Here is a 19184-nt window from a genome sequence, read left to right on the forward strand (position 1 = left end):
ATTCAACCATTATCTCTTGTATGAGAGGGCTACTACAAAGAAAACTTTACTGTGAATTTGAAAGGATAGCTTCGAATGTATACCAAGACCCTCTCCTTTCTAACCAGCCTAGACCTCTCAGGAAATAATTTGAGTGGAGATCTTCCTATTGAGATAACAAAATTGTTGGGTTTGATGGTCTTGAACTTGTCTAGAAACCATATAAGTGGACACATTCCTGAGAGCATTTCAAAGTTGAAGCAATTGTTGTCGCTTGATCTCTCAAGCAACGAGTTTTCAGGTACTATTCCTTAAAGTTTAGGATTGCTCTCAGTTTCGGGGTATATGAATTTGTCAAACAATAACTTATATGGAAGGATTCCTTAATTAGATCATCTGTCAACTTTTGATTCACCCTCTTTTACTGGAAACCTTGACTTTTGTGAGACTCCACTTGCTGTAAAATGTCCAGGAGATGACGAAGAAGATTCAGATAAGGGTTGGACTACTCCCAGGGATGGTGACAGTTTGTTGATAAGTGGTTTTATTTGAGCATTGAATTGGGATTTGCAGTAGGAATTCTGGTTCCTTTTCTGATATTGGCTATGAGGAAATCCTGGAGCTATTTGGGTGATGTGGATGAAATTCTAAAAAGAATACTATATTTATGGTTGAAACATAGAACCATGCAGAAGAGGAATAAAGGGCATCAACAGTGAAGATAGTTTTTTTCTTTTTCTTTTTTTTGTCGTTTTACTTGTCCAGATTGTGTTTCTTTTGATTGATCTTTTAGCTATATTTACTACTTGTTGAAATTGCATTGTAAAGGAATCTAAAAATGAATGAATAAGATGGAAATGCATGGATGCCTCTAATCCGTATGAATGAGTTTTTTACTTTTCTGCATCTTGTTTTTTCTTTGTCTTGTTCTTTTGACTTAATATTTTTGTATGAAACTGTAAAAAAATCTAGAGGAAAGAACAAAAAGGAAGTTCAAATATTAGTTACAATTTTAGTAACTTCAAACAGTGATGGCAAGCAATTAGAAAAGTTTTTTATAGGTTTTCCTTTTCTCGGCCAAGAGATCATCATCTGGTTGGGCCAGCACAGAGTCTCCTACACTAAAGCAATTAAAACATGAAGGAAGGCCAGCACAGAGTGTCCTAGACTAAAGCAATTAAAACTGTGAAAAAATGCCGCTTGTTTTCCATTAAACACAGGGCAAGGAAAGAATTGAAGAAAACAAGGTAAGCAAGGTTCTATTACAATTACTGAATGCAACCCGGGTAGTTCCATTATGTCCAGCATTTCAAATGGAAACCATAATAATTGTATTATGCCTAAGAAGCTTCTCATTAGGATTTTTTAAATAGTGTAAAACTTTGGACAAATCACCTTCTAAACTCACAAAGCTTAAGTTAAGTCTCTATTTAGACCATCTTTTTAGTTGCTCAAAAGCTTTATTAACGGTCACAACTCACTTGAAACTGGTTATGAGCTAGCATACTGCTACATTTTAGAAAGTACATAATTTTAGATATCATATGTACACAGCAAACTTGTTATCTTTTCTGAAGTTCTATGTCTTCTTTTCTATCAATTTTATGCGTAACACATCTCACATACAGTAAAACCCAATTTCTTTAGTACAATGGATAATATTACCATGCAAAGACTAATATGAGTATCAAAGCTCATGTGGTTCAACAAAAATAAAAAATTCAGATAGTTAATGTTATAGTACATAGATTTTCAGCAACTACATAATCATGACTTTCTCTGTAGCTTCCTTCACTGACTTACAAAAAGGAGTCACTTGATTACCTCAAAAGCCACATTTTCTTATTTAAACATCCATGAAATGTCTTCTGTTGTGTAGAAAGGGAAGCCAAAGACCAATTGTAATAACTGCAGAAATAAAATAAAATAAAATAAAACAAGAATGACCACCTTTAATAACTGCAGAAATAAAAAAGAAAAGGGAAGCCAAAGACCAACTGTAATAACTGCAGAAATAATAAAAAAAGATTATCATGCAAAAACATATACATGTGCACCTAATAAGCAAGTCTATCATGCAAATATATAAGTTCTAAGAAAAAAAATCAAACATAAGAAGCAAAAATATAAAATTGAAGAACGATGAGGATAACTTGTAGGGTCATGGCAGTATGACCTTATGATTGAACCCCACAATCTCCTATTGCATTCAATTTTTATGCACATATGAGAAGGCTATTGGAATTCACATAATGGAAGACACCTATAATTAGTAAAGTCTTGCGAAGAATGTCAATTTATATGCAGTTTCTCTGTCCTTGCTTGGAAATTTTGCTCCACCTCGTCTAATACATGATGTACATAGATGGGACAGGTTATATTTGAACACGGACTATATCTTCAAATAGACCTACTTTTGAATAAATAAAACATACATATATAAATAGTCCAAAATGATAACTAATATGATTAGGGAAAGAGAATGATACTGATAACAATGTAAATGGCATGTAGATAAGCATTATATACTATCAATATTGAAACAGATTTAACACTGGAAAACGATATGTAACTAGTTAACTGTGCTACATGCTATAGGGAAGTAACAAAGTAATTGATGCTGTATTCTTCTAGCCCATTTGCAAAATCAATGCAAATGTTACATAGGCTACAACCAACAGTTTTTGAAGCTGAATGTACCACTAACAAATAAAAGAATCTTATTTTTTGAGAGGACAAAGATATTGATCAATTGAGAATAAAGTACAAAACGACAAGCAAAATTACCTATTCCTTTGCAAAGTGAGCACACATTAGGCATGCATGAAGGTAACTTGCTCTCCTTGCCAACCAAAATTCAGACACTTTCTCTGGAGTTCAACAATCCGAAGTCTTTTCAGATGCCTTTCTGATCTTCACATTAGTTTCCCCATCTATATTTAAAGGCAACAACTAAGAATTAAAGAAGCCATGGTATACATTACATTAACAAGACTAGTTTCCCCCATCTATATTTAAAGGCAACAACTAAGAATTAAAGAAGAATAGGTGGATTGAACCATGATATACTTTACATTACCAAGACATAGCTCTTCAAAATATAAAAAGAGAAAAAGGATGGAGAAACCTAAATGAGCAGACACCATCTGGGGGGTTTAGCTAGTAATACGAGAAGCAAATCAGCAGGGACACCTGCAACCAGTGGCAAGTATAATATTCTTGTGTGAGAATATGAAAACAACAGCAGCAGCACAATTCTAAGAGTTAAAATTCCAAAAGAAAAAAAGAAGAAAAAAAAGGTTTCTAACTTAAGCAAAATCAAGAAGGATATAGTCAAAAGTCGCCATAAAATAAATATTCTTGACATCTAAGCAATTGCATCCTATATTCGTGCACATCTTCCAGGTAATAATATATCTAACATTGTGCATAATAGCTATTCTGCAGAGGCATCGTAAAACCTCCATAACTTGTTTTCCAGAAGCTGGTATCATATAGAAGAAAAGAACTCACTTGACAACCAATTTAAACTAACCAGAGGTATGAACTAACAACATTGCAGGCACAACAAACATAGTTTGCATGGCAGAAATCTTAAGTGCACAATTTGTGCTTGAAACTCTCCTTCTTTCGTTTCTTTTTGTCCTAACTTCAATTGAGTTTCATTTGTTGTTATGATGTTTATAAAATGTTTTGTATACTTGGCTATGCGGGTATTTTAGAAAAATCACTCGAAGAGGAAACAACCAGATATACAAGGAGACTTGGGTATGCTTCTAATGGAGATGGATATCACTCATTATTACAGATTTGGGTACAACCAAATCTAATCACGTTCACTTCTCTAAGTTACATGCAAAAAAAAGTTATCTAAAGAATTAACTCGGCCAAAATCACCATATAATTACAGATCACATAACATATTCCACTAACAAAAGCACCAAAAAAAAAAAAAAAAAAAAGATTTCAAAATTCACAGGTCAAAACTAATAGCAATATTACTCAGCTGTTTGTGTTATATAGCAAGGATGAGTGATATTTTTCTAACAAAAAGTCAATTAAGCAAATTACGCACCTTTGCTCACCAAAGGCAAAGAAAAAAGTAAGATCCACCAAGAATGATAGTAAACCCTAAAAAAAGTGAGACGAAAGCCCTATATAGCAATCAGAGAGTGAGAAGAGTCCCTGTCTTACCCAATTTCTTTTGGGATCGGTGATGGAGTTGCAGACACCGGCCAATCCCATCGTCTCGTCTTCTTCAACAATCTCTCTTCTTCCCACAGTTGGTTCTCCAGTTTAATGGGCCAACTAGAGTCTTATAGAAAGTGTGTGACCAAGGGCCCTACTACAAAATAATAAAATAAGTCAGTCCCATTAATGGCATAAATAGGCCCTGTAAGTGAGTAATTGATTATGCTAAGTCCACAAATTATTTATTTATCTAACATTCTCCCACTTGGACTATATAATCATCATCATATATATAATCCAAACTCACTTACTATAGAATCTCCCGAACCATAATACCATTTCATCTAAATATATAGCATGCCGATAGGACACAACAATATACTAGACTAGACAGTAGAGATTCTCTCAGTAAATCTCCCAAAACATGATACCATTTCAACTAAGCATTTTGCATGCCATAAACTCAGTCTAGGTAGTAGAGATTTACCTAGGTAGTAGAGATTTACCTAACCACGTGCAATCCCCCAACACATAATACAATTTCATCCGAGCACATTGTGTATCGACAGGATACATCAATATACCCAAACTAGATAGTAGGGATTCACAATGTCACCTGTAGATCAACATACACATATATATAGACTAATAGTCTAAACAGGCCTGTAAATATAAGGAGCAATAATATGTGTAATAAATCATTTCATAAATATATAATGATCCACATACATCAATGCATCAAAATAATAAATAATACTCAACATGGATATTACTGCAGAAAATATAACAAACTCCCACTGACCCACAACAATCTCAGCTGTCTAACAATCCCATACAGGACACATGCTCCTTAAATATGCCTATTGGTAAAGCCTTAGTCAGTGGATCTGCCACCATGCTATAAGTAGGTGTGTGAACAACAGTAATGAGGCTTTCTTCAACTTTCTCCTTAACCGCAAAATATTTAACATCAATGTACCTCGCACTAGGGGTACCTTTTAAATTATTGGAGAAAGACACTGCTGCAGTATTATCACAATACATCAGAATAGGCTTCTCAATGGAGTCAACCACTCCCAAGTCACAAATAAAATTCCGAAGCCAAACTGCATGACAAGTAGCCTCATAACACGCCATATACTCTGCCTCCATAGTCAAGGATGCTGTCACTAACTGTTTGGCACTACGCCAAGATACAGCACCTCCTGCCATGATAAATATATATCTAGTGGTACATTTCTTATTATCCACATAGCCCTTTATAATTTGCATCCTATAACTAACAACATCTAGGGAGTTGGTACGTCGATATGTCAATATATGATCTTTAGTACTCTGAAGATACCTAAAGACCTTCTTAACTGCTTGGCAATGGATAGGACCAGTATTGCTCATAAATCTACCAAGCACACCCACAGCAAAAGCTATATTAGGCCGTGTACATACTTGAGCATACATCAAACTACCCACTGCTGAAGAATAGCGAACATTTCTCATCGCCATCCTTTCTTTATCATTCTTGGGACATTGATCCTTAGAAAATCTTTCACCTTTTGTGACAGGTACACTTCCAAGAGAACAATTATGCATATTAAATCTCTTAAGGATTCTATCAATATAGGTTCTTTGAGACAATTGCAACATATAATTAGTCCTATCTCAAGCAATCTTGATGCCCAAAACAAAAGAAGCCTCTCCAAGATCTTTCATATCAAAATGGTTACACAACATCTGCTTTGTCTCAGCCAACAGGTCAGTGTCATTAGTAGCAAAAAATATGTCATCAACATACAACACCAGAAATATAAAACTGCTCCCACTGACCTTTATATATATGCATCTATCAACAACATTCTCCTTAAAGCCATTTTGGATGACAACCTCATCAAACTTAAGATATCATTGCCTCGAAGCCTGCTTAAGACCATAAATTGACTTCTTAAGCTTACAAACCAAATTACCATTCCCTATTTGCTGGAAGCTAACTGGTTGAACCATATACACATCCTCAAATAAATCACCATACAGAAAAGCAGTTTTGACATCCATCTGATGCAACTCTAGGTTATAATGTACCACAATTACCATAATAATTCTAAAAAAATCCTTTGTGGATACAGGAGAGAATGTCTCTGTGTAATCAATTCCTTCCTTTTGGCTAAACCTTTTAGCTACAAGTCTAGCTTTATACCTCTCTACTTGACCATTAGAGTCTCTTTTAGTCTTAAAGACTCATTTGCACCCTATAAGCTTGCTATCCAATGGTAACTCAACCAAATCCTAAACACCATTTGATGCCATGAATTTCATTTCATCTTCCATTGCATCCAGCTAAAAGTTTGAGTGCGAACTGCTTATGGCTTGCTCATAAGTGACTGGATTTGAATCATCACTTATGTCAAAATCATGCTCCTCCAAGTAAACCTCATAGTCATCAGGAATAGCTGACCTCCTAGTCCTTTGTGAATTTCTCAAAGGCACATCAGCATCTACGATAGCTGGGATATTCTGCTCTTCAATGATAGGTTCATCCTGATCAACTACTAGTTCATCAACGACTGGATTAATAATATCTCTATCAGGAACTACAACACTGGGAATGAATACATTTCCTTCTCTAAATTAAGGCTCCCTTGGACCATTACTATCATCAAATCTAAAATCATCTTCAAAATAAATAGCCCTGTCTAATTCAACAATTCTCGTGGTGTGAGATGGACAAAAGAATCTTGAACCCCTAGATCCTATACAATAGCCAACAAAATACCCATTTATAGTTTTAGGATCCAACTTCTTAACTTGGGGATTATAAATCCTTACTTCGGCTTTGCAACCCCATATTCGAAAATGATGCAAATTAAGCTTTCTCCCTGACCACAACTCAAAAGGAGTCTTAGGAATGGCTTTACTTGGAACTTGATTCAAAATATAAACAGCCGTCCTTAAAGCCTCTCCGCACAAGTAATCTGGCAAGCTAGAATTTGCCAGCATAGATCGTATCATGTCCAACAAAGTGCAATTTCTCCTCTCAGCTATGCCATTCTACTGAGGTGTACAAGGCATTGTATATTGCACATCAATGCCACACTCACGTAAATAAATTGCAAATGGCCTTGGATTTCGTCCACTCTCATCATATATAGCTGCCATAAAATTCACCACCTCTATTAAATCTCATAGCTTTTATTTTCTTATTCTTTTGAAGCTCCATCTTTACCTTAAACTCCTTAAAAGCAACTAAAGAATCTGACTTCTCATGGATAAGCTCAAAATGTCCATAACAACAACAAAATAAAATAAAATAAAATAAAAATCATCAATAAAGGTAATAAAATACATTTAACCACCCAAAGCAGTTTGAGTGAAAGGTTCACATATATCAGTATGGATTAATTCCAAAACATCTCCACACCTTACTATCTTATCCTTTCTAACCTTGGAAGTTAGCTTCCCTTTCACACATTCTACACAAGTCGACAGATCAAAGAAATCAAGATTAGCAAGTATTCCATCCTGTGCCTAGAAATATATCCCAAACACTTATACCACAACATTGAAGAATTATCATTAACTTTTGGATGTTTAGAAGCAATAACAAGGGCAACAACAGAATTAATAGAAGAATTGAGACCATTACTAAATAAATCAAGTCTATATAAATTGCCACATAAAGTTCCAAAATCAACAACTTTATCATCCTTATACATCTCAACTTTATTATTTCCAAACAAAAAACTAAAATCTTGACTATCCAAAAATGAAATAGATAACAAATTCCTCCTAATTGAGGGTACATATGAAACTTCTTGTAATTCTAAAACATATCTAGTGGCAAGCTTCAACTTGATTGTTCCTATGATATCTACCTTCACTCTTGAGTTATCTCCCATATAAACATGCTGCTCAAGATTAGTTGGCCCCCTTTGCCTTATCATCCCCTTTCTTTTCTTGCTTTCCCTTCAAATGCCAACAATCTATCTTTTTGTGTCCAATTTTATTGTAGTAGCCACACCTTTCATTGAAGTACTCTTTCTTTTCTCCTATTTAATAAGCATCATCAGTATTATTCACAAGGTCCAAATAATAATGCTTATCATTCATATCAAACTTGATAAATATCTTTCTTAACTCCTCAAGAAGTTCTTTTGCTATATCAAACTTAGGAATACTAGCATATATAGCTTCATCCATGTAATTCTCCATCATCATGCAGCACTTATTAGAATATTTCCAATCCTCATAAAGTTTTCTAATTACCGCACTACTATCATTAGTTGGTATCTTGAGTGAATCTATTTCCAAAGGCAAATCCAATTTCATAAATGTCAAATTCATAACCAAGGTCTTTTTTGTTTCACTTTTGATAATTTATCACATCCAATTTAATCATGGCAGTCATAGGCAGAATATTCGGGATGCTATTAACTGTGAAAATAGTAAACACAATAAAACATTTAATATATATAAAACAACAACTATTTTCCAGCCCCTTAACACAAAACATAAAATATCAATATCGCTAGGATCTTTGTAGCACTAAACATACCCTTTCGCGGGCCAGGGATAGTCAACCAAATAACCAAAATAAAATGCATTGAACTGAATTATCGACAGGATAACTCAGAACCTGCAATTCATGGCATTCAATCAACTTCTACTGCCAATCCAGGCATCATACTAAATAATTAAAACCACCGACAGGATAGCTTAGTTACCCGTATAGACCCTAGTTAATAAGTGGGAGAAAATAACATATTGGCAATTTCATGAAATAGGCAAATATAAAATATCTCATTCACTATGTCAACAAATATTACATTGGTACACATAATGCAGATAAAATAAGTCTCACGATAGGTGAGTACCTAAAATCCCACACTACTATACCAACTAGGCACAAAGCCTCTTTAGGGAAAGCTCCAAAAGCAATCCTTTTTTTTTTTTAAACATAGATATTTAATTTAATTCAAAAATTTGGAATGGAATAAATAAACCAATAAACAATAAACAAACAAATAAAGAAAGAAATAACAAATTTTTTTTTAAATAATAATAAAACAATAGATGAATAAATAATCAACAATAAATAAGTGATAAAATGATGTAAAGATATATCAAATAAAATAAAATAAAGGTTTTTCTTTTTTTTGGTAATTTTAGGTTGATGACGTCCGCAAGAAGGATGCTGACATCAGCGTCTTCTTCACTGAGCTGAGTCGCAATTCCTGGTTAACGGGTCGCACGACCCTTTTCCCCAACCCGGACGGAAAACCACAAAAAAGGGCCACCGTTTTCTTCAATTCAGGTGTCTATAGATTCCTTTCAGTGTGGAAAATATTATTCATAGATCGATTTGGCCTAAAGACCCATAAATTTTAACACCCAATCATAATGAAATTCGGCCGCCAAACTCCAGTGTTTTTTTTTTTTTCAAAAAACATAAATTAACTAAAAAATATTCCATCCGATCTAGAAAAGAAATTCAACAAAGAACCATAATATCCAGATCAAAAATTCATACACACAATTTTCTCAATATTTTGCAAAAGCAAGATACGGCCGAAAATTTTACAATTTTATTATTATTATTATTATTATTATTATTGAGTATATAACAGTCGGATTATATTTCACAGACAATCAACATATAATATCCGATTAATAAAGGAAGAGCAAACAATAATAAAACTAAATATCATGTAATCAATGTACAAATCATCAATGGCCAAATATATGCTGTTCAATCCGATCATCATAGATACAACGAAGACTAATCATAAAGAAATTTATTATGCATATTAACCATGCTCTGATACCAATTGTTAGATTTTATGGATCTAAATATACATAATAAATTCCATTAATAATAAATTACTAACCTCCAAACGCAGCCATTGATAAATTAAATCTTTAATCCTACAAAATAGAAAACAATGTAAAGTAGTGTCTATGGTCACAGTACTCTCAAACCACTCTCAAATATCTGAAAACCCTTATATCAAAATACCGTATGGCATATGTTTGTTTGCTTGCCCTAGACCTTTTATAGTCTCTGCAAGTTACACTTACCCATTAATTTTAACACACACAAAATACTAATAATTTAATAATATAATAATACTAGAAAGAATATGGGTAAGTTATTGGGCTTTTAAAGAGAGTTAGTCCTCCAGTCTAATGGGCCAACTAGAGTCTTATAGAAAGTGTGTGACCAAGGGCCCTACTACAAAATAATAAAATAAGTCAGTCCCATTAATGGCACAAATAGATCCTGTAAGTGAGTAATTGATTATGCTAAGTCCACAAATTATTTATTTATCTAACAGTTGATTCACTACACACATATATTCTTCTTTATATTTCATTGATGTATCTTTTTCTTTGCTTTTAATTTCAACAACTATCCCTCTTGATCTTCCTCTTCACACCAAATCGCAATTTTCTGGCAAACAAGTTTGTAACTCTAATGGAAGCAATTACATGGCTTCCATTAATGTTTCTAATTCTGTGCTCTGTGAGAGGAGAATTTCTTCCCAACATTGGTGCTCACTTGATGAATTGCATGGAGTCGGACCGAGAAGCTCTCATTGACTTCAAGAATGGCCTTCATGATCCTGCAAACAGGCTTTCTTCATGGAAGGGAAGCAACTGTTGTCATTGGTGGGGAATAAATTGTGAAAACACTACTGGAGCTGTTATTGCAGTTGATCTTCGACAGGTATGGATTCTGGAGCCTCAGTGGGGAAATTAAACCTTCATTGACGAAAACCAAGTCCTTGAGGCGTTTGGACTTGAGTTTTAACACGTTCAATGACAACCTAATTCCTGATTTTTTTGGATCTTTCAAAAACTTGCAATATCTGAACCTCTCTCATGTTGGGTTTAGTGGTGCGATTCCGTTAAATTTAGGGAACCTTTCTTGCTTGCAGTATCTTGATGCTTCTTGTGATGATATTTGGGAAAGGTCTAGTTTATTTGTTGATAATCTAAAATGGTTAACAGGTCTTGTTTCTCTAAAGCATCTTGTGATGAATGAAGTTAATCTTTCAATGGTAGGATCATACTGGATTAGGCAACTGAATAAACTCCCATCCTTAACCGAGTTGCATCTATCTTCTTGTCGCTTATTTGGTTCCATTCCACCTCCTACCTTTTTAAATTTAACTTCAATTATTATCCTAGATCTTAGTGTTAACCAATTCCTTCCAAAAGTCCTCGATTGTCTTGTCAATGTTAGCAGCCTTGTTACTTTGGATATGAGCAATAATTGGTTGGATGGAAGAATTCCACTTGATTTTAGTGAACTACCAAATTTGCAGTTTTTATATCTGGGAGCCAGTGGTCTTTCAGAAAGTTGTCATCAAATGTTGGGGGGACAATGGGAGAAGATACAAGTCCTTGACTTCGGCGGGAATGATCTCCATGGGAAACTTCCTTCTTCCATTGGAAACATGACATTTCTCAGTCACTTAGATCTTTCTAACAATAGTGTTGACAGTGGGATTCCAAGCTCAATCGGAAAACTTTGCAATTTTATTTCGTTAGATGTGTCTCGTAATTACATCAATGAAACTTTACCAAAATTCCTTGAAGGAATAGAAATTTGCCTTTCTAGGAATCCATTTCCTATTCTGCAATCTTTCGACTTGTTAGATAATTACCTGGTTGGTAATTTACCGGAATGGTTGGGTCACATTGAGAATCTTGTTGAGCTTGATTTGTCCTTTAACTATCTAAATGGTCAAATCCCAGCTTTTTTCGGATCATTCCAAAATCTTTCTAGGGGGCCACTGCCTAGTCTGCAATATTTGGACTTGTCAGATAATTACCTGGTTGGTAATTTACCAGAATGGTTGTGTTAACTTGAGAATCTTGTAAACCTTGATTTATGGCGTAACTCTCTAAATGGCTCTATCCCAGCTTCTTTCGGATCACTCCAAAATCTTTCGAGGAGGCCACTACTAAATCTGCAATTTTTGGACCTGTCAAACAATCAATTGGTTGGTAAATTACCAGAGCGGTTGGCTCAGCTCGAGAATCTTGTTGACCTTGATTTGTCCAATAACTCTCTATATGGTCCCATCGCAACTTCTTTTGGAATATTACAGCAAAATCTAACTATTATGGGTCTAGGAGAGAATGAGCTAAACGGGACCCTCCCAGAAAGTTTGGGACAACTTTCTGATTTGGAGTACTTTGATGTTTCATTCAATAAATTGACAGGTATAGTTACTGAAGCACATTTTTTAAAGCTAAAAAAGCTAGGGCATTTAGATCTATCTTCAAACTCTTTCACCTTGGATGTCAATTCCAACTGGGTTCTTCCATTCCAGGTCTCTTTTCTTGGAATGGGTTCCTGCCATTTGGGACCTTCATTTTCGACTTGGCTCAAATCACAAAAATATGTCGAGCATTTGGATTTCTCAAATGCTAGCTTTTCTGGCTCCGTACCTGACTGGTTTTGGGAATTTTCTTATTCATTATCACATTTGAATCTTTCTTTTAATCAGCTAGCAGGTCAACTACTAAGTCCATTAAAGTTGCCCTATATCGATGTACCTATCACGTGTAATTGTGGATTTCAGCTCAAATAACTTCAGTGGTTCTGTTCCTATTCCAAGTGGCAGCTTTTACTTACTCGATCTATCCAAAAATAAATTTTCTAGTAATATTCCAAATAAATGGAATATTACCGGTGGTACCTTTGTTTTCCTTTCTATTGCTAACAACCAGATAAATGGAGAAATTCCTGCTTGGATAGGCAACATTGTTCCTGGACTTGAAGTCTTTGATCTTTCCAATAACAACTTAATAGGAAGTAATCCATCAAGCATTGGAAATTGTTCTGGTCTTGCTGCACTAGACCTTAGTAATAACCATTTGTCTGGAACCATTCCTACCTTCTTGGGTCAATTAAGTGGGCTTAAATCATTGCACCTAAATGACAACAAGTTCCACGGACAGCTCCCATCATCTTTCCAAAACTTATCGAGTTTGGAGACCCTAAGTCTTGGGAACAACAGATTAAATGGTAGCATTCCACCATGGATTGGGTAAGGCTTTGAAAGTCTAAGAATTCTTAGCTTGAGGTCTAATTCCTTTCCAGGAGAACTTCCGACTTTGTTATCAAATTTAAGTTCAATACAAATCCTGGACTTAGTAGAAAATCAGTTGACAGGCAGTATTCCTGCTAGCTTTGGACATTTCAACGCTATGTTACAAGCCCAAATCATTAACCGTTATTTGTGGTATGGGGCTGCCAGTATTTACCAAAATGCCGCATATGGGAAAAATACTAATGGCTACATAGGTAGCATGGAGTTTGGCAACTACTATGAAAGCTTTGTTGTAAATATGAAAGGCCAACTTCTAAGATACACCAAGACCCTCTCTCTTGTAACCATGATAGACCTCTCAGGGAATAACTTGAGTGGAGATCTTCCTATAGAGATGACAAATTTGTTGGGTTTGGTCGTTCTCAACTTGTCAAGAAACCGTTTCACTGGTCACATTCCCAAGAGCATTTCGAAGATGAAGCAATTGTCTTCTCTTGATCTCTCGCGTAATGGGTTCTTCGGTGCTATTCCTTCTTGGAGTTCTTATGTTGATAATCTTGGGTGGGTGACAAGTCTTGTCTCTTTAGAACATCTTGTGATGATAGAGTGAATCTTTCAATGGTAGGATCAGACTGGATTCGGATACTAAACAAACTCCCATCCTTAACTGAGCTGCACCTCTCATTTTGTAGCTTATATGTTACCATTCCACCTCCTGCTTTTGTAGACGTTTCTTCACTTGTTTCCTTAGATCTTAGTTTTAACACCTTCAATCCAGAAATACCTGATTGACTTTTGGTTTTAATGAGTTGCCTAATTTGCAGTTTTTATATATTGCTGGTAATCATAATCTCACAGGAAGTTGCCATGAATTGTTGAGGGGAAGATGGGAAAAGATATATACATGTCCTTGATATTGCATCCAATAATCTACAATAGAAACTTCCTACTTCCCTTGGAAACATGACATTACTTACTCGCTTAAATCTTCCTGAAAATCATGTTGAGGGTGAGATTCCAAACTCTATTGGAAAACTCTACTACCTGATGCATTTTGATATATCAAGTAATAATGTGACTGGTACTTTATCTGAAATCCTTGAAGGAACAGATTGTCTTTCCAAGAAGCCAACACCTAGTCTACAGGATTTGGATTTGTCAAACAATAACCTGGTTGGTAAGTTATCAGAATGGCTAGGTCAGCCCAAGAATCTTGTTGAACTTTGTTTGCTCTATAGCTCTCGTCATGGTCCCATCCCAGCTTCTTTAGGTTTACTGAAAATTCTTTCTGAACTAAATGGAACTCTTCTAGAAAGTTTAGGACAACTTTCTGAGTTGATATTTTTGATGGCTCTTCCAATCATTTGATGGATATAGTCATTGAAACATTTTTTAAAGCAAGGTAAGCTAAAACATTTACTTCTATCTTTTAACACCTTGAATGTCAGCTCCAATTGGGTTCCCCCATTCTAAGTCTAGTATCTTCATATAGGTTCATACCATTTGGGTCCTGCATTTCCTGCTTGGCTAAAGTCACAAAAGGAAGTCATTAATTTAGATTTTTCAAATGTCAGGCATCATCGATTCCATGCCCTACTGGTTTTAGGAACGTTCCTCCATCTTAATATTGTTGAATGTTTCCTATAATGATTAGAAGGTCACCTACTGAGTCCATTAAGCTTAGCTCCATTTGCAATGGTTGATTTCAACTCAAACTTCTTCAATGGGTCCATTCCTATCCCAAATGACAACAATAAATTTCTTGATCTATCCAAAAATAAATTTTCTGGTACTATTCCGAAGAACATGAGTTATGATTTATATGTCCTCTCTCTTTCTGACAACTATATAAATGGAGAAATCCCAGCTTCTATAGCTAATAATCATCATCTTTTAGTCATTGATATTTTGAGTAACAACTTAACAGGAAATATTCCATCATGCATTGGAAATTGTTCTTTCCTGACAGTATTAGACCTCAGTATGAATAATTTATCTGGTAAAATTCCTGAATCCATGGGTCGATTAAGGGAGCTTCAAACCTTGCACCTAAGTGACAACATGTAACACCCCGTCCCAAAGTACACCAGAAATTTCTCAAATTTGACCAAGGTTGACCGGGTTTGACCGTCGTTGACTGAGAAGGGGTCAAATGTAGACTTTTTACTCTTGATGGAATTCCACATTGACCGAGGTACCATTAAAAAGTACACGTTGTCACGAGTTCATAAACTAGTAGCACGTTGAAAATGAAGCTACGGTTTGAAAGTTATGAGCCAAACAAGTTGAGATCCAAACTGCCCAAGGGGTGCCAGAGTTGACTTTTTATTCATGCAAAGTTGAGCTTTGACTCATGCATGGTTGTGAAGTACTCATCGATACGAGTTCATAGACTAGCGGCACACTTAAATTGGACATCTGGTTAAAAAGTTATTGATGCAAACCCGCCTGAGCTCGCACCACCGACAACTTATTGGGGTACTGTTCCGGTACGGATGAAGACTGGACCGATTACTAGGGCTCAAGCTAAGAGGTTTAAGGACAATCTTGCTGCCTTTATCCAGAAAGTAATTCATTCTCAAAAAGGCTTGTCCATACCTGAAGATAAAAGACCTGTTTTAAGTATCCAAGTGGTGGAAGCTGATACATCGGATACCCATACATCGGACATTTTATATTGGACACCCTTGCCTCAGACATCGGAGCCTTGCCTCGGACATCTGATCTCGGACTTTGGACATCGTATGTAATTTAGCTCGGACAGACATCAGTTAGCTCGGCTAGACATAACTTAGCTCGGACAGACATCAGTTAGCTCGGCCAGACACAAGTTAGCTTGGACAGACATCAGTTAGCTCAGATAGGCCATTAGTTAGCTCGAACATCAGGCAGACATAAGTTGGCTCGGTTGAAGACATAATTCAGCCTAGATGTCAAAGTCAACTCGTTACATAATTTGCGATTGACTTTATTTCTTTTTGGGTTTTTATTTATTTATTTTTTTGGACAAATAACTTTAGGAAGGTTTTTCTTTTATTCTTTCCATTGTAAATTAATTAATTTCTAATTTAATATAAAAAAATTAATTAATCAAACTTAGATTAGGAAAGGAAGTATAGTTTCAGCCAACTAGGTTTCTTTATGTGTGTGGCCTGTTTTACCTAGGGTTTTTTTTAGGGTTTATTTTGTTTCTTTCAAAGCCTATTTAAAGGCTTATTTTTCAATAAGAATACAACTTTGATTTGATTGAAAAAATACTTGTGAGATTAATTATCTCTTTGTTCTTTGAGAACACCTAAAACACCATTAGAGAATTGGTTGTTTTAGCTTGACTTATCAATAGGTTTTCCATCCCCTATTGTAGCGCCTACATTATACCAAGGTTTCTAAACATAGGTTGGTTAGGGGTTGAGGTCAATTCCATTAGAACTTGAACTTAATTAAGATCCGGGCTAATATAATACGGGTTTAGGAGCAGGTCGTCCTAGGTTCGTATCAGTTATGGACATGTAAAGTTTTCTGAATAACGTAATATTTTAATATATTTTGACTTGAGTGAACAGTGTGTGCCACGTGTTGCATTTTCAGCCAATCCCGTGAGTGAACAGTGTCACCCACAGGTGGCTTTTATTTTGGCAAAACACAGGAGCCGGGGAGAGGAGAGAGAAAGAAGAGAGGAGAGAGAGAGAAAGAGAGGGCTAGAGTGACAAACCAACTGGCCACCTCTGTTCACCCATTTCCAGCAATTGGAACAGTACACGCGCCACCCTAGCTTGAAGCCCACCTGAAAACCGGCCGGCCAGCCAAAAATCACGGCCAACCGACAGCCGACCCCGCCCGGATCGAGGCTTTTTCCGATGGCAATGCCGATCATTTCAAACCCAGATTTCTCCCTATTCCGACCTCCGTTTGCCTCACCATCGGTCCCGTTGAGTTACCCATCACCAGATCTACCTTCTCACCAAAAATCACGGCCAGTGGCCACAGGACGCGCCACTAGCGGTGGCGGATTCCGGTGACCACTGCGGCTCGCCGGGAAATTGACTTTTCGACGAGTTTCCAGCTGCACTGCCCCTCCTTTCCCACTAATTCCGACCCTCTGAACCCAAATCCAGTGTCCACTTTCCTCAATTCCTAACGGATTGTGAGAATTGAAGGCTTAAAATTCGTGAGCTTTCCGGTGAGATTTTGGCCACCACGGGTCCGATCTCCGAGAGGTAAGCCTTAATCCATGATCCTCGTTCCATAAGCTTCGTTTTGATATATTATTCGTAAATTTTGGTTAACGTTTGTGTTAAACCCCCCTGAGTACCGGGTATTATTTATCCGAATAAAATATTAATTTGTTTGAGCTATGTAATATTGTTGTTCTAGGAGCACGTTGGTACCGTGGAATTGATCCCATGGAGGATCTTGGGTTAATTGCGTGCTCGAGGTGAGTGACCCACCTTTAAAACTATTTTGGGGTGATTAATTATATTTATTTTGTGTTAATTTAATATTTAGAAATATACTCATGTGGTGGAATTTAAATATAATTGTGGTAAACATTTTGCTTTATATATATATATATATATGTTTATTGATGCTAAATGAAAATTTGGTTTATTAAGGAATTCTTGATTTTTATTATTGTGATTTAATTATATTTATTACGCATGAGCAAGGTGTTTTCATTTAATTATGTGTATTTGGATTTTAATATTATTTTTTAGCATGATTTGGTTTTAAATATTTCGACTAAAATATTGGCTTAAGTTTGGTGGTTTCAAAATTATATAATTATGCCCTTGGAATATTATTTGATTGATTTTATGATTTGGGGAAAAAATTAATTGTATATTATTATCGGTGGATTTATGCTGGTGTTATTAAAGAAAAATTTGGGATGATGAATTTGAAAAATGGTATAATTCCCACGTTGAATTTTGAAAAAATTGCGTATTTTAATAATAAACTTGGTTATTTGTTTTAGATGCACTGATACAGTACTGGTGTTCTGTACTGTATATGTGGATGAGCGCGCAATTTATAATATCTTCCGTGATTACCATCGGACCGAGGACAGGCAAGTTTGATATTGGCCATAAGCCACCCCCCTCCATGGCCGTGATAACGGTTTAAGCAGCGGCGCTGTCAGGACACCGAAGCGACCGTATGCAAGTTTCTCTCTTTAACCTCCCGTTACACGGTGCTCGGGATGCTGGGTATCATGGGACATCACTGGTATATAGTGTGGTGCGTCAAGTAGCTTTTTATATTATTTCCAAATAATAATGTTTTTAAAGAGTATTTAAAATAAAAATGTATCTAATGGAATTTTTATAATTTATTTAATCAATGTTTCTAAAATGCATTTTACCTTGATTATTTTACTATTTAAATGGATTGGTGTTTTCAAATAAATTCTTTTATAGTTTTATCATTTACTTCAAATAGATGATTAAATTGATTTAAGTATTTTTTTTATTAATTAAATGATTTATTTTACTATTTATATTGATTTGCTGATTTTTAAAGCGATTTTACTATGTTCTTACCATTCATTTTAAATGTAGGTTTTAATTTGATTTAATTATTTATTTATTTAATTGTACAATTAATTGATTCATTCTAATTATTTTATTATTTCCTGAATTGTCTTAATGTAAGTTTCATTAATATTTTTGTATTATTTGTTTATGACATTTATTAACCATTTAGTAATTGTTACGAAATTATTTTTATTTCTATTCCTATTTTATTTTCATCATAAATTTTGGATGCTTGATTTATTATATTTTATTTGATATTTAGTAGACTAATTTATTCCTTGATTTTTGGGGCATAAAAGATTGGGTTTTACGAAAATGTTTTAAAAGGGGAACCTTTCCAACGGAGTGAATGGTGAGGGTTTTGAGAGATAATATTATTTTCAATTAATTATTATTTACTTACTTATTTATTCTTAATTAACCA

At 35.2% G+C, this 19184-nt stretch overlaps 2 protein-coding genes and 1 long non-coding RNA gene across 3 annotated transcripts; 2 read left to right on the forward strand and 1 right to left on the reverse strand.

The window, feature by feature from the left end:
- Window positions 1-1602: 1602 nt before the first annotated feature.
- On the reverse strand, window positions 1603-4271 carry LOC132800615 (uncharacterized). The gene is made up of 4 exons (XR_009635814.1): window positions 4174-4271; window positions 3107-3171; window positions 2767-2912; window positions 1603-1887 (listed from the first exon to the last, which is right to left on the reverse strand). It is a non-coding gene; the product is annotated as an uncharacterized LOC132800615 (long non-coding RNA).
- Window positions 4272-10636: 6365 nt separating this feature from the next.
- LOC132800544 (receptor-like protein EIX2) lies at window positions 10637-13836 on the forward strand. The gene is made up of 5 exons (XM_060814484.1): window positions 10637-10888; window positions 11100-12006; window positions 12091-12628; window positions 12756-13223; window positions 13308-13836. Exons 1-5 carry the CDS (start codon window positions 10637-10639, stop codon window positions 13834-13836), a joined length of 2694 nt encoding a protein of 897 aa, XP_060670467.1.
- A 353-nt stretch (window positions 13837-14189) lies between these two features.
- LOC107417736 (leucine-rich repeat protein 2-like) lies at window positions 14190-14594 on the forward strand. The gene has a single exon (XM_016026371.3). The coding sequence runs from the start codon at window positions 14190-14192 to the stop codon at window positions 14592-14594; it is 405 nt and encodes a 134-aa protein (XP_015881857.3).
- The last annotated feature ends 4590 nt before the right edge of the window (window positions 14595-19184 follow it).

The sequence above is a fragment of the Ziziphus jujuba genome, chromosome 2 (assembly GCF_031755915.1).
Source record: "Ziziphus jujuba cultivar Dongzao chromosome 2, ASM3175591v1".
In the NCBI taxonomy this organism is placed as follows: domain Eukaryota; kingdom Viridiplantae; phylum Streptophyta; class Magnoliopsida; order Rosales; family Rhamnaceae; genus Ziziphus; species Ziziphus jujuba.